The sequence below is a fragment of the Sus scrofa genome, chromosome 14, assembly GCF_054392235.1.
Source record: "Sus scrofa isolate SSC_HxYL_T2T_F1_AM1 chromosome 14, Sscrofa_HxYL_maternal_Yorkshire_Landrace_v2.0, whole genome shotgun sequence".
Lineage (NCBI taxonomy): Eukaryota > Metazoa > Chordata > Mammalia > Artiodactyla > Suidae > Sus > Sus scrofa.
The window spans coordinates 101,725,709-101,749,125 of NC_139396.1; the positions used below are offsets into that span (position 1 = coordinate 101,725,709).

The 23,417-nt window shown below is 40.8% G+C and overlaps 1 protein-coding gene across 38 annotated transcripts in view; it reads right to left on the reverse strand.

The window, feature by feature from the left end:
* KCNMA1 (potassium calcium-activated channel subfamily M alpha 1) overlaps window positions 1-23,417 on the reverse strand; it is a 753,494-nt gene that overhangs the window by 149,594 nt on the left and 580,483 nt on the right. For all 38 annotated transcript variants that reach the window (XR_014825729.1, XR_014825730.1, XM_084993162.1 and 35 more), the window contains 1 exon segment: window positions 13,302-13,411. Coding sequence is in view for 36 of the 38 variants with exons in the window: in XM_084993162.1 (XP_084849288.1) it covers window positions 13,302-13,411 (110 nt within the window). In the remaining 2 variants the exon portion in view is untranslated.

The window sequence follows — 23,417 nt, forward strand, 5'->3', positions numbered from 1 at the left end:
TCTCCAGTGGCAATGAAGACCAATTGTTTATTCCTCCTGGGAGGTCATGGCCCCCATATCGCTTTCAACAGACAGTCTGATTTCAAAGGACCACTTTCATCCAGGGTTATTTGGTCTCTCCCGGTGATTTGCAGGTTTTCTGATTCCTGCCAGCAGACTCTAATGACCTGGGCTTTGTGCTGATTATGCAGTTTGCTGAGACACCAACCCACATATCCAACTATAGCTGGAAAAGCTTCTCTTAATTTATGTTCCATAGAGCACAGCTAACATGTACCCTTTATGGGGCTGTTACTTCCGGAGCTTAAATTGTTTAAAATACCAGATGGCTTATGCAATATTTGTTGAAACAAACTACCAAATTAAGTAACCACTTTCTAATGTAAATAGCAACTAAGTGCCAACAAGGAGAAGGCTGATCTTAACTTAGCACCTATCATGGAGAGACCATTTTGCTGAAACCCTATGAACAATGGCCACTCTGGGATTCTGCTGTTTCATAGAATTAAGGGTCTTTCTTTTTTTCCTTTTATAAAAAAATTTATTAAAGTCTAGTTGATTTACAATGTTGTGCCAATTTCTGCCATACAGCAAAGTGATGCTTAATTGCTCAATGACCTGATCCTATTGGTGAGAAGGAAAGAAAAGTTCATAGTAAGGGTGAATTATGTTTTCCTAGCTACCACTATACCATTTACCACATAGATATAAAAAGAAATGAGCTTTCCAACTCAGAAAAGTCAATAAAATCTACATGGTCTTGTGCATATTCCTTGCCTGCATGGGGTAGACCGGTAGACCTGAATCCTATACACAGCCTTACAGAGGCCTCTTCTGAAGAAACTTTGACCTAAGATAAGTCATTGTTCACTGGCAAAAGGGACTAAAAAAAGACAGACAGAATGACATAAACAGTGATTATGGGTAGATATTGGAGATATTGTGGGTTTAGTTCCAGATGACCACAGTAAAGCAGATATCCCAATAAAGCAAATCACACAAAATTTTCAGTTTTCTATTGTATATAAAAGTTATGTTTATACTATAGCATAGTCTATTGAGTGTGAAATAGCATTATGTCTAAAAAAACAATGTATATACCTTAATTTTTAAGACTACTTTATTGCTTAAAGATATCAAAACAATTATGATAGCACAGAGCTAGAACAGACAATAGCCAAAGCAATCTCTTGAGAAAGGAAAACGGAGCTAGAGGAATCAAGCCCCAGACTTCAGACTATATTAAAAAGCTATTGTCATTAAAACAGTATGGAAATGGCACAACACTAGAAATATAAATCAATGGAACAGGATAGAAAGCCCAGGAATAAACCCAAGCACCTATGGTCAACTAATTTATGGAGTTCCCATTGTGGTTTGTGGAAATGAATCTATCTAGTATCTATGAGGATGCAGGTTCGATCCCTGGCCTTACTCAGTGGGTTAAGGATCAGGTGCTGCCATGAGCTGTGGTGCAGATCACAGATACAGCTCAGATCCTATGTTTCTGTGGTTGTGGCGTAGGCTGGCAGCTACAGCTCCAATTTGACCACCTAGCCTGGGAACCTCCATAGTTCCCAGATTAAAGAAAAAGATTAAAAAACAAACTAATTTATAATTAAGGAGGTAAGCACATATAAAGGAGGAAATATAGTCTCTTCAATAAGTGGTGCTGGGAAAACTGGACAGCTACATGTAAAAGAACGAAATTAGGACATTCTCTAACACTATACATAAAAATAAACACAAAATGGATTAAAGACCTAATGTAAGGCCAGCTACAATAAAAACTCCTAGAGTAATCATAGGCAGAACACTCTGACATAAATCGCAGCAGTATCTTTCTTGATCCACCTCCTAGAGTAAATGGGATCTAATTAAACTTAAAAGTTTTTGCACAGCAAAGGAAACCATTAAAAAAAATGAAAAGACAACCCACAGAATGGGAGAAAATCTTTGCAAATGAAGCAACCAACTTGGGATCTCCAAAACATACAAACATTTCATGCAGCCTTATATTAAAAAACAAACAAACAAATAATCCAATCAAAAATTGAGCAGAAAATATACATAGGCATTTCTCCAAAGACAGACAGATGGCCAAAAAGCACATGAAAAGATGCTCAACATCATTAATTATTAGAAAAATGCAAATCAAAACTACAATGAGGTATCATCTCACACCATCAGAATGGCCATCTTCAAAAAGTCTACAAAATAGAGAATTTCCATGGTGGCTCAGTCGTTTAAGAACCTGACATAGTATCCATGAAGATGCAAGTTTGATCCTTTGCCTTGCTCAGAGGGTTAAGGCTCTGGCATTGCCACAAGCTGTCACATAGGTCACAGAAGCGGCTTGGATCTAATGTTACTGTTGTCATGGTTGTGGCACATGCCGGCAGCTGCAGCTGAGAGTGCCTAGGAACTTCCATATGCTACACGTGTGCAGCCATAAAAAGAGAAAATATCTACAGACTATAAGTGCTGGAGAGGGTGTGGAGAAAAGGGAACTCTCCTACACTGTTGGTGGAAATGTAAATTACTACAACCACTATGGAGAACAGTATGGAGGTTCCTTCAAAAACTAAAAATAGAACTACCATATGATCCAGCAAGTCTATTCCTGGGTATATATTTGGAGAAAACAATAATTCAAAAAGATATATGCACCCTAATGTTCACTGCAGCACCATTTACAATAGCCAAGACATGGAAGCAAACTAAATGTCTACCAACAGATGAATGGATAAAGAAGATATAGAACATATACACCATGGACAATTACTCAGCCATAAAAAACAAAATAATCCTTTATAGCAACAGGGGTGGACCTAGAGATTACCATATGAAGTGAAGTAAGTCAGGTAGAGAAAGACAAATATCATATGATATCACTTATATGTAAAATTGAATAAAAATAACACAAAAGAACTTATTTATAAAACAGAAACAAACTCACAGATTTCAAAATCAAACTTACAGTTACCATAAGCAAAACCATGATGCAGAGGAATAAGGAGAACAGGAACAACATATACATACTACTGTACACAAAAACAGACAATCAACAAGGACCAAGCACAGGAAAATCTATTCAATAATCTGTAATAACCTATATAGGAAAGAAGAATGGATATAGACATATGTATAACTGATTCACGTTGTTGTACACCTGAAAGTAAAGCAACATTGTAAGTCAACTATACTCCCCTCAAATTAAATTTTAAATAATTTAAATTTAAAAATGAATTACTATAGTAACATCAAAGACCACTGATCGCAGATCAACATAAGATATAATAATAATGGAAAGGTTTGAAATACTATGAAAATTGCCAAAATGTGACACAGAGATACAAGGTGAGCAAATACTATGGGAAAAAATGGCACCAATAGACCTGTTCGATGCAATGTTACCATAAACCTTCAATTTGTAAAAAAATAAAAATTAAAAATTAAAAAATTAAAAGTAAAAAAAAAAATTATTTGCAGAGTGTGATAAAGCCAGGTGCAATGAAATGAGGTCTGCCTGTATATGCAAAACAGTGCCACAACCATAGTTTTTCAGGCTGAGACAATTTAAAATTGGCTGGCCCAGCCTTTTTAGATGACAAATTGAGGTCCAAAAAAGGAAAACTGACTTGTTCAAGGTCAAATGGACTTTATGTATAAAAACCAAAAGTGGCAATCAAACAACTTGTTCAAGGTTAAACAACTTACATGTGGAAATGTCAAAAGTGAAAATCAAGTCTCAGTGTAGTGTGTTACACAGATGCTTCTTATAAAAGCAATGGAAATGAAGTGATTGCCGGAAGCCCAACATACAGACGCGTTCTGTTTGGTCAGCATAGTGTTTTAAAAAAAAAAACAAACCAGAATTATTAGATACAAATAGGTAATTTCATATAAAAAAACAGCTTTTCAGCTTTCCTTGGTAAATCAGATATGGTCATACTGGAGCCACATTCCATCGGCTACAAGGGACTGGGGCTTCAAGTCAACTATACTCCCATAAAATTAAATTTTATTGTTTACCTCCACCCCTCAGAATGGGACATGTATTCTCCAATGTGCCACAGTCCCCACCACTCCCAGTAGTCTCAGACCTCTTCACTCTAATTCTTTGTTGCTAATTGCCTACCCCCATAGGCATCTGAGCTATTAATCCCAGCTCTAATGAGTATACTCTGGATATTTGCAAAATATAAATCTTGAGTAATTTACGATTTACACTGGAAACAGCACTCATCTCTCCCTACTTAAAAATCAGTTTTTCATTAGTTTTTGCCACAGAGAATTGGTGAATGTCAATTCACTAGGGTGCTGGGCTTAAGGCTGCAGCTGGGGCACAGCCTCTGTTGTGGGTCCAGGGGGAAGAGCAGACCACAGTGAATAAATGGGGCAGTGGGTGTGGTAATCACCTGTTCACCTGTCTCTGCCCTCCAAACTGAGCTTCTTCAGTGCAGAACAGATGCTTTGTTTCCCCGGCATTTTGCAAAGTGCAAAGAATAAACTTGCAGTAAATGTCGATTAAATAAATGTATGAAAGAATGTGGAGCAGAATCCCATGGGTCTCTGGAATGATCCAAAACAGATCAAGTGGTTAACTAGGAAAGCCTAATTTAGGCAGAGAAGGCCTGGAAGTGAGGATAGATTCATGAAGCAAGAAGCTTCTTAACTTGCTAGTTAGAAGCAGACAGAGAGGCAAAGAAGGACATAGGAGGAAACAATAGCAGTGATAGGCTCTGGCAATCCAATGGTTGCCTTCATTTCTATGACCCAAGGTAAGTACAAAGCTAAGATACAGGCAGCAATTTCTCCTCAGAACCCTCCATAGACCCTGTTACAAAGGATGGCCTTCAGACTACTCAGAATTGATGTCCTGAAATTAAATATTTATTTGCATCGTTTGATACTTTTTTGGGGGGAAAGCAAAATGGGTTTTGCTCATCCAATTCTTAGAGTCATTCTTTTGGCTAATTTAAGCACACACAGAATGGGGGTGGGACGAGAAAGGAGGCTTAGTGTGAGGTAGGAGAGAAGAAAGAAGCAAGATCGCTTTCATGATGTGATAAACAGGATGAAATCAGCCATAAGTTAGTGAGAATTTAATCCTTGGTTTCTAAAATAAAATGTCCCGATGTGTCCAAGGCAAGATGTTGCCACTGGTTGCAAAAATAATTACAGGAGAATAGAAACGACTTTTTTTCTTCCCCAAGAAAAAAAAAATGCCACTTGTCACAAAAAGGTCTTAAACCAGCAATCTGCAATAAAACTGTTGTAATAACAAGTTAGATTGCTTTCTTGATAATTATTAAGCAGAGGTCTACCAAATTTGACAATGGCATTATACAAAGCCTTTTTTTTTTTTTTTTTTACTGCCAGCATCATCTGTTAACTACAGTAGTTTCAACCCAGATGTTCCTGAACAAAGGCTCTTAAGAATTAGAGTCCAACTGTTTCCACCTACCCAAGGGGAAATAAATTGTTCTTGCCATTAAATCAGCCCCCTTGACTAGAAAGATTGCTTGCTGGTGTGAATTAAGCATAGAAACCTGTCATAGAGTTTGCACCTTCTAATGGACTCGGGAAGGGTATGCAAAGATGTGGTTTGAGGGGTTGCTAAAGATGACTCACCCAGGAGTGAAGTGGGTGAGGACGGAAGAGGCAGCTTTCACTATGCCCTCCAAACCCAGCTCCACCTGGAAGTGCCAACCTCTCTTCAGTTACCCAGAGAGACCCTGGGAATATCGGGCTGACACATGGAAATAGAGTAGATGTGGATGTAAACACTGTGCATTGGGAAACCAGATCTTTAGGATCCAGGGGCTAGAATGAAAAAAGGCTCACATTTAGGAACTTTGATTTAAGATGAGACGCTCTCGAAATGAAAACATCTAGTTAAAGAAAATTTGAAACAGTGGGATTTGCAAGACTCAGCACCAGGAAAACGGAAGTGATTTAAACTGCTCATGAAAATAGCAGTTCAGGTTTCCCAACAGTTTCAACAGAGGTGGAGAGAGAAGGCTTTAGAACAGCTCGACCCTCAAACACACACACACACACACACACACACACACACACACAACCACACACACAATGTCTCCACCAGCACATCTAAGACACTTGAATTTAAATGTGATTACATTCTTTGATACAGACAATTGTTTGTCTAAAATGGCAATAAATGTATTTTAGAAAGGTTTGCTACTATGATTAATCAGAAATGCAAAATGTAAAATGTGTTTGCTATGTGTACCCAGCATCAAGTCAAGCCCCAGAATTTCTACTGGATTGCCTCCGGGACCCCTCCTATAAAGAATTCTAGACCTCCCGCTGCCTCTGTTGCCTTCAATTAAGGGCTTTAGTAGAGACTACAGTCATCAGTTTATTCACTAGCATGTAGAAGGATTACTGGTCACCTTCTGGGTCCCTGCCGCAGAAATAATCATGAACTGTATTCCTGTCTGCGTTTCATATATGCTCCATCCTCATTACAATGTCCCCCCCCCAAAATTCCCCAGGCCCCACACTGTCTAAACCAGCATAGAAGCATCCAGGCTTGCACCTGGACTGGAGGGAAGAACCCCTGCCCTTTAGCCCAGTGACGATCTGGTCAGAGTTCCTCAAGTTACTCATTAAATATTCCACATCAAATCTGAATTTTAACTGTTCCATCAGCTGATGGGGACACAGAGAGACACACATGCTTTTAAATACATCTTTTGTTCTAATCCCCTCTGAGCTGTAAAACCTGATACAATTAAGCTTTTATATTTTGCAAGTGATGAATGACTAATATGCTCACCATGAGATTCGGGACTTGGAACGTAGTGTTTCTGCAGTAGCCAAACCTTTGAACCAGTGATTTCTTCTGCTCCTCCTTCCCCACCTCTGTGCTCTGCCCTCACTTTCCTACCTGGAGGCAGGGGGTATTTACTTCCCATGATAAAAACACTATTACTGTTTCCCCCTGAAAACATCACATGTCAAAAGAACTCTGATTTCTCTCCTCCTTTCACCTAAGGGGGAAATCAGTTTGCTCTCGGAAAATCTAGGGGACCTGGGTGTTGAGAGAGCTCTGAGTGGTACCCGGTGGCCCCCAGCCTCCAGATTCCCTCCTACTTAGGATGTCTTCTTCCCCCTAGTCCCTCTCTAAATCCAACCTCCCTCCATGCAAGGCACAGCTCAAGTGTCATCTCTTCCAGGAAGCCTCTCCTGGTCACCCCCAGTCTACAGGGAGCTCTCTCTCCCTGTGGCTGTCAGCAGCTAGCCCCCAGTTGTGCGTATCCATCAGACACTCATCAATGGGTGCCTATCTGTCCCTGAGGATGAGTATTATTTTCCTTTACCAAATTGCAAACTCTCAAAAGGCAGCCATGGTAGGGAAACAGAATCCTTTTCTCTGCATTTGAAAGTATGAATTATGAATCTTTTAATGAGCCATATTTGATCAAATCTAATTGCAGGTTCCTCTAGAGATGGCACTCTGCCTGGCACACTGGCACAAATATCCCAAGCTCATTAACTGTCTTGCCTATTAACTGGCTGGTGACTGATGACAGAACTTTCTAAAGGGTAAGAGTAAATAAAACCTGGAAATGCCATGGTCTATTTCTCCCTTTCTTGGTGCTTATATTAAATTCAGTGGGCAGAATAGAAGAGGGAGGGAAGAGACGAGGAAGAGAGGAAAAGGACATTAGCTGGTACTGAGACATAAGTTCTATCATAATGATCTCAGAGATGAGGAAACGGGGAGTGAGCGCCAAGCCTAGGTTTAGGCAGCGGGTAACTATCAAAAGAAGGTGGTAGGCAGACACCAAACATCTTGTCCCAAATCACATTTCCAGCAAGTGGAGGATCTGGAGGTTTGACCCCAGGCCTTTGTGACTCTATAGCTCATACTCTGCAGGATCCCTTAGTGGCAAACATGGCCTCATACCCCAGCCCCTTGCTTCCTGCAGGCTTGGTACTGGCCATCTGCATACTCCAAAGTCCCCCGCTGAGGAAGACAGGGAGCGGGAGGGACAGGGGAATAGGTGGTTTTCTGATGTTTGGAGAACAATGGATGGCACCCTCTCTTTCAGATCCTAAAGCTCCTTTGCCTGGATCTCACTGTCGCGCAGACCCAGGGGCAAGCCAGCTATGCAAAACCAAGAGAAGATGCTCAGGAGCTGCCAGTCCTTAAAAGGCACACCTAAGGGCAGTCTAGGGAAGGTCCAGGATGTACCCACCACGATGTCCATCAGGCCCAAGAGGCATTTTGGCCCGTTGCATCCTGAACTGTCCTTCTCCACTGAACCACTCAAAAGCAGGAGTGCTTATCTGGTGCTTATCTGTTTCCCTCAGCCTGAAACTGATTTCATTTTTTTATATTTTTATTTTATTTTAATTTTTGCCTTTTAGGGCTGTACCTGCGGTATATGGAAGTTCCCAGGCTAGGGGTCCATTCGGAGCTATAGCCACTGGCCTACACCACAGCCACAACAAGGCAGGATACGAGCCACATCTGCGACCTACACCACAGCTCATGGCAATGCCATATCCTTTACCCACTGAGCGAGGCCAGGGATCAAACCCAAATCTTCATTGATACTCGTCCTTTCGTTAACCGCTTAGCCACAAAGGGAACTTCCTGAAACTGCTTTTATGACCCCAGTGGAAACCTGGCCAAGAGCAGGAAAGGGCTCAGTACCCCCTGTCTTTTTCCTACTCTGACTTAGATGAGGTGTGGGGAGCAGGGAGAGCAGACTCACTCCCACATCCCTGGAGACTGCAGAAAACGCTTTGTGAAGAAGGAGTGATGAAGAGGAAGCTCACACAAATGCCCCAATCTTTTTTTTTTTAATCTTTTTGTTGTTGTTGTTATTAAAGTATAGCTGATTTAAAGGCCCCAATCTCGACATTAGCTGATAAGACATGGTCCACCAACAATTCTGTGATTTGGCTCCAATCAGAAAGAAACATTCCAGGGAGTTCCCGTCATGGCTCAGTGGTTAACAAACCCGACTAGCAACCCTGAGGATACAGGTTCAATCCCTGGCCTTACTCAGTGGCTTCAGGATCTGGTGTGCCATACACTGTGGTGTAGGTCACAGATGCTGCTTGGATCCCATGTCGCTGTGGCTGTGGTGTAGGCCAGCAGCTTCAGCTACAATATGACCCCTAGCCTGGGAACCTCCATATGCCATGAGTGCGGCCCTAAAAAGACAAAAAAAAAAAAAAAAAAAAAAAAAAGAAAGAAAGAAAGAAAGAAAGATTCCAGTGACTGAGTGAGCTCAAAATGGGAATAAGAGGTTCCTCCAGCCTCTAACAGAGTTAGTGGGGGTTCCAGCCATGAGACGTTGAATCAAAATCACCTTACTTGCAAAAAATCACAACTTCAGGGGAACTTGCCCTAAATATTAAAATCCTCTCCATTTAATAAGGCCCCCAGAAGATTCTTTTTTTTTTTTTTTGTCTTTTGTCTGTTTATCGCCACCCCCACAGCATATGGAGGTTCCCAGGCCAGGGGTCTAATCAGAGCTGTGGCTGCCAGCCTACACCACAGCCACAGCCACGCCAGATCCAAGCCTAGTCTGTGACCTACACCATAGCTCATGGCAACACAGGATCCTAAACCCACTGAGCAAGGCCAGGGATCGAACCTACAACCTCATGGTTCCTAGCAGGATTCATTTCCACTGCACCTCAAAGTCCACCAGGGGATTCTTAATTGGCCAGGCTTCTGCTCGCCATTCCCCCAAAGCTGTTTCCAACTTCACGAAGCCCCAGCATCAGAATCCTGGTCCTGTAACTTGTCTGCTTGGTGGCTATGGAAGGAGACACCGATGTCTTCTGATCTCAGTGTCCTCCCTGATAAACAAGGGATGGGGATACTCATATAAATGCCACAGGATCATTGTGCAGATTCCATGAGAAGATAAAAGTGAAATACTTAGAATTGACACTGCATTTTGTCTACTTTAGTTACTGTTTGGGGACAAAGCTGTGTCTTCTGGTGATACACACATGAAGCCAGAGGCTGGTGCAGAGAAGCTGATGCAAATCTCACCTGAGCAGAAGAAAGCATCCCTCCACTTAAAATTATTACTTCAAAAAAAAAAAAGCTTGCCTTGGGGGCCTTCTTCCCCCTCCCTTCCCCCCACATTCTGTTCTCTTGATAAACCAATCTCAAATTTCACCCATTAATCCTGCCCCCTTATCTTTTCTCTGAATGACTCTCAGAGCTTCTGAGGATAACTCCAGGCTTTTCGGTGTGGTGATCCTACCCTGCAAGGGGCATTCTGCCAGCCCCAGGGAAGAGCAAATTTATTTCTTTTCATGCTTCAAGACGTTATTGGCTGCATATTGTTTTAATGCCGTGCATAATTACAGAAACTGCTCTGAAAATCTGTATATTTTATCTGTGCTTTATTATACCCAGAATATTCCCCAATTCTTTTTCTTCTACATGAACCAGCTTAAAATATATTTTGGCGTCCTTTATGTCATCTTGAAATTGAATAGCCAATTCTTACTGTAATGAAAATACTTATGCGCCAGCCCAGTGATATACAACACCACACTCTAATTACGGCTGTGCTTTAATTAACCTGAATTGAAGAGTGTTATCATTAAACTGCTGGTAACTTTGAGTTATGGCTTTTCTTTAATTTAAAGGAGAAAACACAGATAATTAAGCCTCCAGATAATCAAATGCTTGAGGAGAGCTTCAATGTTTTGGGATGTTCCTAAATCTCATTAAATGTCCTTCCTTTATTGATTATTTCTACCTCAGCTGTATCATTGTGTTAAACGAATAATAGCAGTAAGTTGAACACATTTTCACTCACATCAGAAGTTTTTTTGTAGGGTTTTTTTTTTTTTTTTTCTTTTTGTATTCTCAGAAGCTGTACCAAACAAATACTAAATTCTCTGACAGCAAGGTATGTCTGAGGGCTTTTCTTCTTCTTGGGACATGTTGTAAACATGAACATCTATCAAGGAAAATATTTACAGACTGGTGCAGCGGTTGAGCCTGCTTCAAAGGGCAGAGGAAGTTTCACGTACTCAATGGGCCATATTTGGCAAACTCATGAGTCAACGGGTCCAGGCCTCTCATGCAAATGCAGATCTGGCCTGGTTTAAAATAGATAACCAACAAGGACCTGCTCTACAGCACAAGGAATGCTACTCAATATTCTGTAATAACCTATATGGGGAAAGACTCTGCAAAAGAATGAGTGTATGTATAACTGAATCACTTTGCTGTACACCTGAAACTAACACAATATTGCAACTATATTCCCCCAAAAAAGGATGCCAGGCAGGGGAGGACCTTCACTAACCCCATTCTTGCACCAAACTGGAGCCAGTTAGCATTTGGTATTTAGCATTGTGTCGGTTCATCAGATGTTTAAAAGAGGTTGGGAATCTAGTATGTATGTGAAAATGCAGCATTTGGAAACACTGGTAACTAACCTGTAAGAAATTGAACACTGTGTAGGACAAACATGTGAGTCACACTGACCCCACTGGTATCCCAGCTGCAACTTCTAGAAGGAGCAAGCCTAACCCTCCAGGTCAACGCTCTTAAAATGAATGGACTTGGTTCCCAGAAGCAAAATAAGAGAGGCAGTGGAAAGCAAGGAGAGGGGGCTGGAAGGCACAGGGGAAGGAACTTGCAAGGCAGCACTCATGTTGACACCAGTCAAGCCAGGGAGCGACAGTCAAAGAAGAGGGCTTTGCATCCTCCCCTGCTAGTCCCCACAGGGCCACAGCACCCCTCCAGGCGCTGGCAATTCTGTCATGTGTTCAGACCACCCCTACATTAGATATAAGAGGCCTCAATGGCCTTTTTATAGAACCAGCTGCTAAGTCCTGAATTCTCATGGGTTTTTCTATCCTAAGCAGGCTGAGCTCCATGACAGTGAACAGCCCCTAGGATAGACTCAGTGTCTCAGGACTGGGTGCCTCTGAGTGGCTAACTCCTTTCTATGGCAGAAAAAGTAGCAGGTCTCCAGGAAAGGAACACATGGGAGTTATACCAGGGCATCCATTTTCAGAAAATAACTCCTTCGGAATCAATTACCTATTCACTTTTCCAGTCCATTTAGCATTTAAACTTTCCCTTGGAGACAGGGTGAGGAATTTCAGTAAACAGTCCAACCGTTTCGGATTGCTTAGTGTCTGGGCCCAGAGACAGGCAGGTGGTATCTGCTGGGCTCAAGGACAGAGGTCACTGACTGGTAAACACCAAGCCAAGCACTCTGTGCCCTCTCTGTTGGGGACAGAACAGAAAACCATGAGGCAGAGGAGCCCTGGGAGCCTCCAGGACTGTCCTCTTCGGGGCTGCCCTTTCCAGAAGGCGGGTTTGGTTTGCAGGCTAATAGCACAAGGGAATAGCTCTCCTTCCTCAGTCCAGTGGGCTCCCAGATTCCTCCTGGTTTTCATCAGTGAGTTCATCAAACTCCTTGCTACAGTGAAAATGGATGGGGCTTGCTATTTCAGCATTCCCAGGGAGTCTGTGTTTCCCTAGGGGACAAAGGCCCTATTTGGCTCACACTCAATAGCTGAGCTTCTAAGTGGGAAGTCGGAAGCCTCGTCCCAGTGGCAGTTTCTTGGGGTCTGGAACACCTGGAGCTCCTGAGGTCTTCGTCTGAGGTCTTCACTTGTTCTATCTTGAGAAAACATGCAGGCTGGGGCTACCCTTTGCTCAGATTCATCTTGCTGAGCCAGTACAAGGAGATGCTAAGCCTTTCTACTCTCACAACATGACAGTTATCTGTGTTGAAGAGAAATTGCTCAGGACTATTTCAAGGCTTCTCTCTGTACATTGGGTTCCACATTTCCTCAGAAAATAGTGAAAAGCACTTTGAACAGTGGCTTCTCTGATGTCTTTGTGATCTGACTTGACTGAAAGAGAGATTAAAATCTCTTTCATCAAGGGACTGGCAAGATCTGTTTTTGCCCTGGGAACATCAGAGGCCCGGGTTCATGCCTCCCTTCATAAGTGTGCCTGCATCACAGGGGCATAATCGAAGACACACAGGAAAATTGCAGTTCATGTTTTAGTGCAAGTGATGGGTTCCAGCCTGAGAGTCTCAGGATCGGAGGGAGAGGAAAATCAGTAGAAATCCCCAAGGCAGGGGCCATATAACCACCCCCCACCTTCCCCTTCACTGCCGAAGGCTGATCACAAGGCACTTGGTAACTGCCGAGTGTCCCCACTGTGCTAGCCATAGGTGGGGTGTCTTTCCTGCCAGGGTCACCTTCAATGTTCCTGAAAGTCAAAGAGCATATGGTTAGTGGTCACTTACTCACAAACAGTAGGGAAGGACAGACCCACGAAGGCACTGGAGAGATATTCTGTGTACATTTCATTTGAGACTCCTTCCAAGTAGTATTTCTGCCACGTGTCTTCCTCAATCTAAGGGGAGAAGAGCACAGGAGGAGGGTTTAACATAGGACCGCAGGCTGAGAAAAGGAAGATGGGGTGATACCACTGGGCAGACAAATGAATGCATTGGCTATGTAATGGTTAGCATCTTCAACAACCACAAACACAACCATACAGCCGTGTGAAGCTTTCTATGACCACAAACTCAGAAAAGATGGGTGTCTCCTCTAAGTGCCACTTCTTCTCAAACCTCTATGGTTTCCAAGACTGTGGAGGCATAGGAACTCACTCAAAATTGATACAATGTTTTGATACAATGTTTTGAGAGCAATTTTTAAATTGTTATCAAAATCTACAAACACACATACTTTTTTCCACAACAATTCTAAGTATTCATAGAAAAGAAAAACAAGTAGGCAAATATACACATATATACACAAGAACATCCTTCCACTCTGAAAAATTAGAAGTAACCACAAATGGTAGGTTTCTACCATGGAGTACAGAGAAGCAATTAAAAATTATGATGAAAATGTATACCTTTTCACATAGAGAAACTACATAAAAGGCCCATTACATTACTAAATAGTGTATATACAGTCCAATCCTATTTTTTCTTTTTTGCTTTTTAGGGCTGCACCCTATGGAAGTTCCCAGGCTAGGGATCCAATCAGAGCTACAGCTGCAGGCCTACATCACAGCCATAGCAACATGGGAACCCACACTACAGCTTACACCAAAGCCGGATCCCCAACCCACTGAGTGAGGCCAGGAATCAAACCCCACATCCTCATGGATACTAGTTGGATTAGTTTCTGCTGAGCCATAATGGGAACTCCCAGTCCGATCCTACTTTTTAAAATGCCCTGGAATTATGTGAATGTTCATAAAGCTATATAAAAATCTAGAAAGCTTTATATCAAAACAGTAATAGTTGTTATTTCTGAGATGAAGAATGGCACTTTTTCTCTATGGATTTCTGTATTATCTAAAGGCTTTTGCAAGGAGCATATATATAAAATAAAATAATACATTGGGGGGAAAAGAGGAAATTTTTCCAACCCCATCTTGAATATCACAAAAAGTAAAATTAGTTTCAGAGAGGTCCTAACTCAAACTTCATTTTAAAACTTTTTTCTAATTAATCAAGTTCAACTGGTTTTCTCAACAGCCCTCTTCATGTTGGGCATTTCTAGAAGGATTTTATCTCGGAATCAATCTTTAAAAAGTAGAACGTGAATAACAATGAGAACATTGAGCCCTTCTGGGAGCCTGGGGATGTCACAGATTCCCAAGGAAGGCAGGCTGTGTGTCCTGGGGTAGCTGTAAGCTGCTGCCTCTCAAATTCTCTTCTACTGAAGGTTGGATAAAGGGGAGGAGGAATGGGAGCTTCCCAGCTCCTAACACTGTCCTATGCAGGTACTAAAGTCACGGGTATCTTGCTTAGGCTCAATAATCAGTTAACTGGGGGAAACACAATGCTTGAAGTTGAAATAGACTGGGAACTAGTGGGAAATGCATGCTAACCATCTACTAGGTGGCGTGTTGGAATACAAAAGCCAGGCTTATTTTAGAAATGAAACGAGCACTCCCTGCTTCTATGCAATTTGTCTGCTTTGTGCTCAGTCTGGGCGATTAGATTTTGTGGGTTAACATCATTAGTTTGAGCTTCTTCTAACCTACTCCCACAGCTTAGACCTGTGCCGTGCAATACTGCTCATCTACCAATTCCTCTTCCCCAGAGCGACATCTTAAAACAAAATACAGGGCTCGACTTTTCTATCACTAAACTTTATGATTTTAAAAATTAACTTCTGGAGTTCCTGTCATAGCTCAGTGGCTAATGAATCTGACTAGGAACCATGAGGTTGCGGGCTCAATCCCTGGCCTTGCTCAGTGGGTTAAGGATCCGGCATTGTCATGAGCTGTGGTGTAGGTCACAGATGCAGCTCGAATCTCACAGAGCTGTGGCCCTGATGCAGGCTGGCGGCTACAGTGCCCATTAGACCCCTAGCCTGGGAACCTCCATTTGCCCATATGCTGCGGGAGTAGCCCTAGAAAAGGCAAAAAGACAAAACAAACAAACAAAAAAAAAACTTCTATGTGTTGAGCCAAACACAAGCTTTTATGTTTCCCCCAATTATAAGATTTCAACATTTTTTTTCAAGTAAAAGATATTCTTGATTTCTTAAGCAAAAGTCATTAATTCTAACTACTTTGAAGAAGCTTGGTCTGTATTAGCAAATAGTTTGAAATATATAATATTTTGGGCACTGTATTATAACTATTGGTAAATAGGTTATTATCTAAGTGATTGGCAATTATAAATCCTCAGAGTTTGTTTTTTTTTTTTTTTTTTTTAATGGTCACACCCACTGGGCCGGGGAATTAAATCCAAACTACAGCTGCAGCAACGCCAGATACTTTAATCTACTGTACCGGCCCAGAGATCAAACCCTCATCTCCACAGGGATCCCAGCCACTGCAGACAGATTCGTAACCCACTGTGCCAGAGTGGGAACTCCCAGAATAGAACGCTATGGGCAAATATGTTCCTTGAAGTACAAGAATTTCAGCCCATTCTTTGGACAGAGACATTTCTTTTACAAAATGCTGCTTATGTTGCTAATTTAAATATTCCACTTGATTTTCAAAAATAATGAAAATATGAAATCCTATCAATTTTTATTGATTGTTGGTGCTGTTCCTCAATGTGGTTTTAATTTGGTTCTTTTAGTTATACTTGGTATTTTCATGCCTCTATGCCTAATGAAACTACTTCTTGAGACCAAATTTTACTGTAGTTTCATCATTAAACTTTTAAAATTTAAGTAGAAACAAATTCTTTGTGGGATAATAACAAATTATTCTTGTTTCTTTTGAACTGAGGATAAACTGTTTCACTGATGCATTTCTTCCACAAATATTTTTGAGCGTATTCTGTATCATAGGAGCCATTCTATTTACTGATTGAATTTTATTTAAAGTGTTACTCATGTTCTCATATTTTTCTCTTTGCCAGAAAAAAGCATCAGATATACATGGCCAAGATATAGGCATCTGACTTCTGTTGATTTTTTCCACATTTCTTTTCCTGGAAGTTTGCTTTTGTGGCTAACCTGAAATGTTTGAGGGCTAAAAGTCAAAAAACAAGAAAAGATGTACAGAACTTTTCTGGAAAGCAAAATGCCTCTTCCATGTACATATGCAGGTTCTCAGATGGTATCTACAGTGCAAGATGGAATAGCATTGAATGAACTGTCTGAAAGCTGAGGAGTTCAAATTCATTATTATAACCCTTTAAGATGTACACATTTGTAACACAATTTCCTTACTGATAAGTTAACAAGTTTTTCAGTTTCTGATAAAGATTCCCACCAAAAAAACCCACTCAAAATGATAGATTTTATGTTATATGTATTTTACCACAATTAAAAAAGACAACACATACAACATAAGAAAAACCAATAATTATAATGAACACTTAGACCCTTTAAGGGCAAGAATGGCAACTGGTGACAGAACAATGACAGGAAAGGGCCAATCATATCAGGAGGGTCAGGGAGCCAGCACCCAGGCTTGTGACACTGTAAAGTCACAAACTCAAACATCAAAATGTCAATCTTCATCCCAAGGCAAGGGCTTCAATTACCCCTTATCATACAAGTTGACCTTAAGTCTCAAGCATGGCATCTTTGACTCATTTTGAAAAAAGCAAAAGTGCACGTTCCTCTTATATTGGTCAGCAGTAATGAAATGTATTCTTAGAAAAGGAAAAATTAGTGTAAAATATGTAGAGTTTAAAACACTTGACACTGTTCAATAACAGTGAACAAAGAGATCTAGAGAAGGTAGAGCAAGTGACTGTCATTCCCATTCTCCTTTAGTATATGATAAAAACAGATGCACAGAGAGGTTAGGTAACCCACAAAGCTGAACAGCTATACAAACAGGATGAAAAATTCAAGCTGTTAACCACCCACCATAATATCTCTTGCTAGACAATAACAGGGTAGATATATACAAGTGATGGTTCTAGATTTTTTTTGGGGGGGGGGTGCAGGGAGATTTTGCTGAATATAAGCACCTAAGAGGGAAATGCCAGAACAGAAGCTCTTTAAGGACACAATATCTTAACCCTGGAGTCCACGACTTTGTGAGAAGTCAGTGAGAAGTAGCATCAATTTAAAGTTGAGCTGGAAGGAGAGTTCAGACCTCCTCTCAGAGTATGATGGCATTATTCATTTCTAATCTTTGTTTTTTCCTTTTTCGGCCACACCTGCGGCATATGTAAGTTCCTGGGCCAGGAATCAAATCTGATCCAGGGCTACAACCTACACCACAGCTGCATCTGCAGCAACACCAGATCCTTAACCCACTGCACCACAGCGGGAACTCCATCATTTCTAGTCTATAAAATGAAACCATCCCAGCCTACAACTTCTTTCCTAAAATAGTACATGCTGTTCTGCACATTTGTGTTGTCAACATATTTTTAACTGTAATGTGAATACACACTTCCCAGCAGAAAAATGAAGGAATGGGACCAAAACGACTTAGGGAAAGTTGCCAAAATTAATCTGCCAGCTATTGAGCAATCTGTCAAAGGCAAAGCATTTCCTAAGGCAGCAATTTCTCCTGTGGTTGTCACATCCAACCCCAGCTGCTTCAGAAGAGCATCTAGCAAAGATGAGCAGGTGATGTGCTCCAGGTCCTTAGTCATCAAACACTCGCAGATCTTCAGCGAGAACAGGGAACCAAGCCGTGGGGCTAGCTCATCTACACTTCTCACAGTCTCATTTATCTGTCCTTCATTACCTAATTTTTCAACCAGTCTAGTCAACCCCTTAAGTAAATGGTTGTACACCAATCCATGGGCAAAGGCTCCACCATCAAAGGAACTGTCCAACTGGAAACATCAGGCTTGGCTCTGGGGCAAGTAACACCTTCTTGATCCCAGATTCTGCATGTGTTACTAACGGCAGGTCGGTAATGACACCTTTTATATTTTATGCCTTCTCTGATTAGAGGGAAACTGTGTTTCTCTAATGCTAACAGCCCAGTGAATGTGAAAAATCAACCATCCCAGCTGGGGTGTGTTATGATCACTGTGATTTCTGTTCCCAGCAAAGAGTCTGAATACCGGTGTTTGATTACAGCCAAATAATTTTGTAAAATTCCATTCCTACCTCTGGAGTCATGTAAATAATTCCAAAGATTACCATATACCATTATCATATACCAATCCTTATTTAATTGAAAACAAGTGCATTGTTTTAATCCAAATATATGTTATGCTGTGCACATCAAAAGTAATGAAAAGGAAATTATGAAAACCAATGACCATTATGTTAATGACTGCAATAAGAAGAGGTGAGCTGGAACATACACACCAGCCTTGCCCAAAGCAGGTAGTAGAAGCCTGGTATATTGGCAGGTATTTATTGCATTTATGATTTTTTTTAAATCTATCCAAATTTTTTATATTCTTCCTTTAAAGGATGCATAATTTTGCATCAGAAAAGTCCTTCATTAAAAAGAATTGGCCACATCTGAATATTTGTACATAAAATTACATAATACATTGTCACTGTCCTTGAGAATGCGACACTTTAAAAGAGAGTGCAGTGACAGAAATTGGCCAATGTACCTTAGATCCCACAAAAACATATTTATTCCTACCAAAAAAGAGAAAGAGAACATCCACAGAATGTGTCAAGCTCTCAACTACAATAACAAACATGGAGTCAGTATAGATGGGCTCTAGGCTGATGAGTGTGTGGGTTGGTCACTAAAATGAGAGGATGCCTCTCTTGATCCCTATCCCTCTGCCACTGGGAAAAATCAGGTTCAATGTCACATCTAATCATTTCTTGCTGGAAGGAACAATGTTAACGACAACTGAATGTTAAGAAGTCTATCACCTGTGCACCCACATGTTCATTGCAGCACTATTCACAATAGCCAAGGCAAGGAAACAACCCAAATGTCCATTGACAGATGACTGGATTAGGAAGATGTGGTATATACATACAATGGAATACTACTCAGCCATAAAAAAGAACAAAATAATGCCAATTGCAGCAACATGGATGGAACCAGAGACTTTCATCCTGAGTGAAGTAAGTCAGAAAGAGAAAGACAAATACCATATGATACCACTTATATCTGGAATATAATATATGGCACAAATGAACCTTTCCACAGAAAAGAAAATCATGGGCTTGGAGAATAGACTTGTGGTTGCCAAGGGAGAGGGGGAGGGAGTGGGATGGATTGGAAACTTTGGGTTAATAGATGCAAACTATTGCTTTTGGAATGGATTAGAAAAATATTTTATTGGGGAAATACCAATAAAAAGATTTTTTTTTAAAAAAAGATGTCTATAACCTACCTCTCTCTCCTCCTTTATTTCCCTCTATGTTCCAATTAACAGACTTGTTCCAGTTTTTACCAATGGGCATATGACACTTTATCCTTCCCTTCCCACCCTCAACACTGTTCAATATAATTACAAATCCTAAAATCATTTCAGAGAACTGAACAACAAAACAATTGAGTCTTGCAAGCTTAGGACCACACAGGTGCCAGAACAGAGAATGCTCCATTGCACAGCTTTCTGGAGGTGGAGGAAACTGGTGATAAAGTGAAAACCAAAGGAAAGAAGCAGGAGAGAAGGGAAACCAATGGTGATTTGCACCTTTTCAGAATATCTCCCTTCTCTGTGCCAAATGGCCTATCAACGCTGTCCTTCCTGGAAGTGGACTCAGGTCAGCTGCCCTTCCGAGAGCAGCATGGGATCTCAGGGACCCCATAACGATTTGGCATTCCACAGTTATGGCCTACCAGATTGCATTTTCTAGAATGTGAGAAGAGGACGAAAGGACCTCAGATTTTTCCAAAGGCTTCAAGACAATATCAATTAAAACACATTATTTAAGATTTGATGGAATGCCAGATAACTGGTTGCTTCAGCACGACACAGATAAACAAACAACTCCAAAGATTAATTTGTGGGTGGACTTGAGCCAAATCTCTTATTCCCAGACTAGAGGGCGGCAGACTATTAAATAAGATCTCTTCCATCAGGCATCAACAGAAAACATCACCCCACAAGAGGTGTTCAGAGATTAACACACTGCACCACAGGCCACAGAGTTAAGGCATTTTCCCTCCTTGTTCTGCTCCCCCAGTCCAGATTATTTCTGAAAAGACAGAATGCCCCAGGGAGTGAAGTTAGAGGAGGGGCTAGCTGAAAGTGTGATATAAGAACTTTTTAAAAGAATTGTTTTTTAGAAATTATTTAAGAAAGTGTTGCCTATGTGGCAAGAAATCGGTAATTTTTTCAATATGTAGGTTTCTCTATTTTTTCCTCTCCCATCTAGGAAAGGGATTTATGCTCAAATGAAGTCAGACCATTTTAAAGATGGACCTATTCACTATCTGTCCATAGAGAGCTTTGGTTTTGCAATTTTTTGGGGCGGGGGGGGCTGCACCCATGGCATATGGAAATTCCCAGGCTAGGGGTCAAATCGGAGCTCCAGCTGCCAGCCTACACCACAACAATGCCAGATCCTTAACCCATTGAGCGAAGCCAGGGATCGAAACTGCATCCTCAAAAATATTAATCAGATTCTTAACCTGCTGAGCCACAGTGAGAATCCCTGGTTTTGAAATCTGGATAACAGTTTAAAACATTCTCATTCATGCTTCAAATAATAAGGTGCTTAAAATACTACTAAAAATAACTCCAATCTGGGTAGGGCAAGTAAATGTTCTCAAGCAGATGCCTGCCAAGTAATCCACATGAGGACAATGTGTCCCCTGGCATGCAGGATTTTCCAGAACAGACCTTCTCAACTTATTCGGGATAAAGGGTCAGGGTTTTATCTTTATTTATTGTCTTAGTTCTAATATCCATTGTTTTGAAAACTCAAGCTTCTGCAAAATCTAACTGAAATGAATTATAAAAAAATGAATACAAAGTACAAAGACACGCAAAGTACCAAGTCCAAAAATTTTATCATTAGATCCATCCAATATAAAATTAATCTGTCCATTCCAAAGGCAATAGTTTGCATCTATTAATCCCAAATTCCTAATCCATCTCACTCCCTCCCTCTTGGCAACCAAAGGTCTGTTCTCCATGTCCATGATTTTCTTTTCTGTGGAAAGGTTCATTTGTGCCATATATTATATTCCAGATATAAGTGGTATTTATCTTTCTCTTTCTGACTTACTTCACTCAGGATGAAAGTCTCTGGTTCCATCCATGTTGCTGCAAATGGCAATACTTTCTTCTTTTTTATGGTTGAATAGTATTCATTGTGTGTGTGTGTGTCTATATATGTGTGTGTCTATATATATATATATATAGACACACACACATACACACCTGCTGTATAGCACTGGGAACTATATCTAGTCACTTATGATGGAGAATGATAACGTGAGAAAAAAGGATGTATACATGTATGTGTAACTGGGTCACCTTGCTATGCAGCAGAAAATTGACAGAACACTGTAAACCAGCTATAATGGAAAAAATAAAAATCATTATAAAATAAAAATAAAAAATTAATCTGTCAAATTTCTCTAAAAGTTCCTAAGCACTTCCTCTTTTTTTCTGTGTTCACCTCTTCGTGGATGAGTAGCCAATAGGTCATAGCTCCCATCCATGGGCTGAACTTGCAGTTGTGCTGGTCCCATTCTATCTTACAAAACTTACTTCCCACAATTTCCCCCAAATTCCAGTGAAGTAGGATTAATCTCAACTCAGATGTCCCAAAATAAGCTTGACAGAACTTACTAACAGGTGTCACCCTGAACATAAAAGAGTGGAGAAGGAATTCAAGGGTACTCTCATTAAAATGTAGCTTACTTTGAAAGAGGCAAAAAATTCATCCAGTGCCTGGAACAGTGCATGGGACATAGCAGAAGCTCAATATTTGTTGAACAAGTGAATGAAACAACTTTGGGAGGCACCAGGTTTAACAAAACCAAACTAGGTAATTTTTTTTTGTCTCTTTAGGGCCACACCCATGACACATGGAGGTTCCCAGGCTAATGGTTGAATCAGAGCTGCAGCCGCCAGCCTACGCCACGGTCACAGCAACATGGAATATGAGTGGCATCTGTGACCTACACCACAGCTCATGGCAATGCTGGATTCTTAACCTACTGAGCAGGGCCAGGGATCGAACCCACGTCTCATGGATACTAGTGGGGTTCATTAACTGCTGAGCCATGACAGGAAAATGCCTAGGTAAATTTTTTTACGTGTAGCTCTTAGAGTATTGTACATGTTACTGTGAGTTCTAAATCTCCGAAGGTGAAACATGACACCTAATCACAGAATCCTTTATTTCAAGAAGCAGCTCATAGAGACAAGCAATGCTGTTCTAAAAACTCCTTCTCCTGATCTCCCCACCACTTTGTTTCCCTGATTGGTCCTACTGTCAGAAATAGATCTCTCTGTGGCTGTTCTCAGTTGTCAAAATCCAATTCTTCCTATAACGCTCCCATCACACACACCTCATCTGTGAGGCTTTTGCTCACTTCCCCGTCTTGAACTACCTTGCCTTAATTTAGGGAACATGAATCATGACACCTCTGGGGAGCCTGGGAGGGCTAAATGAGATGATGGTTAAAGAATGCCCACAAATTTCAAAATCAAACTATGGTTACCAAAGGGGAAATGTGGGGGAGGGACAAATTAGGAGTCTGGGACTAGCACATACATCCTACTACATATAAAACAGATAAATATAATAAGGACCTACTGTATAGCACACAGAACACTACTCAATGTTCTATAATAATCTACATGGGAAAACAATCTGAAAAAGAATGGATATATGTACATGTATAACTTTGCAACTTTGCTGTACACTTGAAACTAATACAACATTGTAAATCGACTATAATCTAATACAAAATATAAATTAAACTTGAAAAAAATTTTAAAAAATAAAAGAATGGGAGTTCCCGTCGTGGCGCAGTGGTTAACGAATCCGACTAGGAACCATGAGGTTGC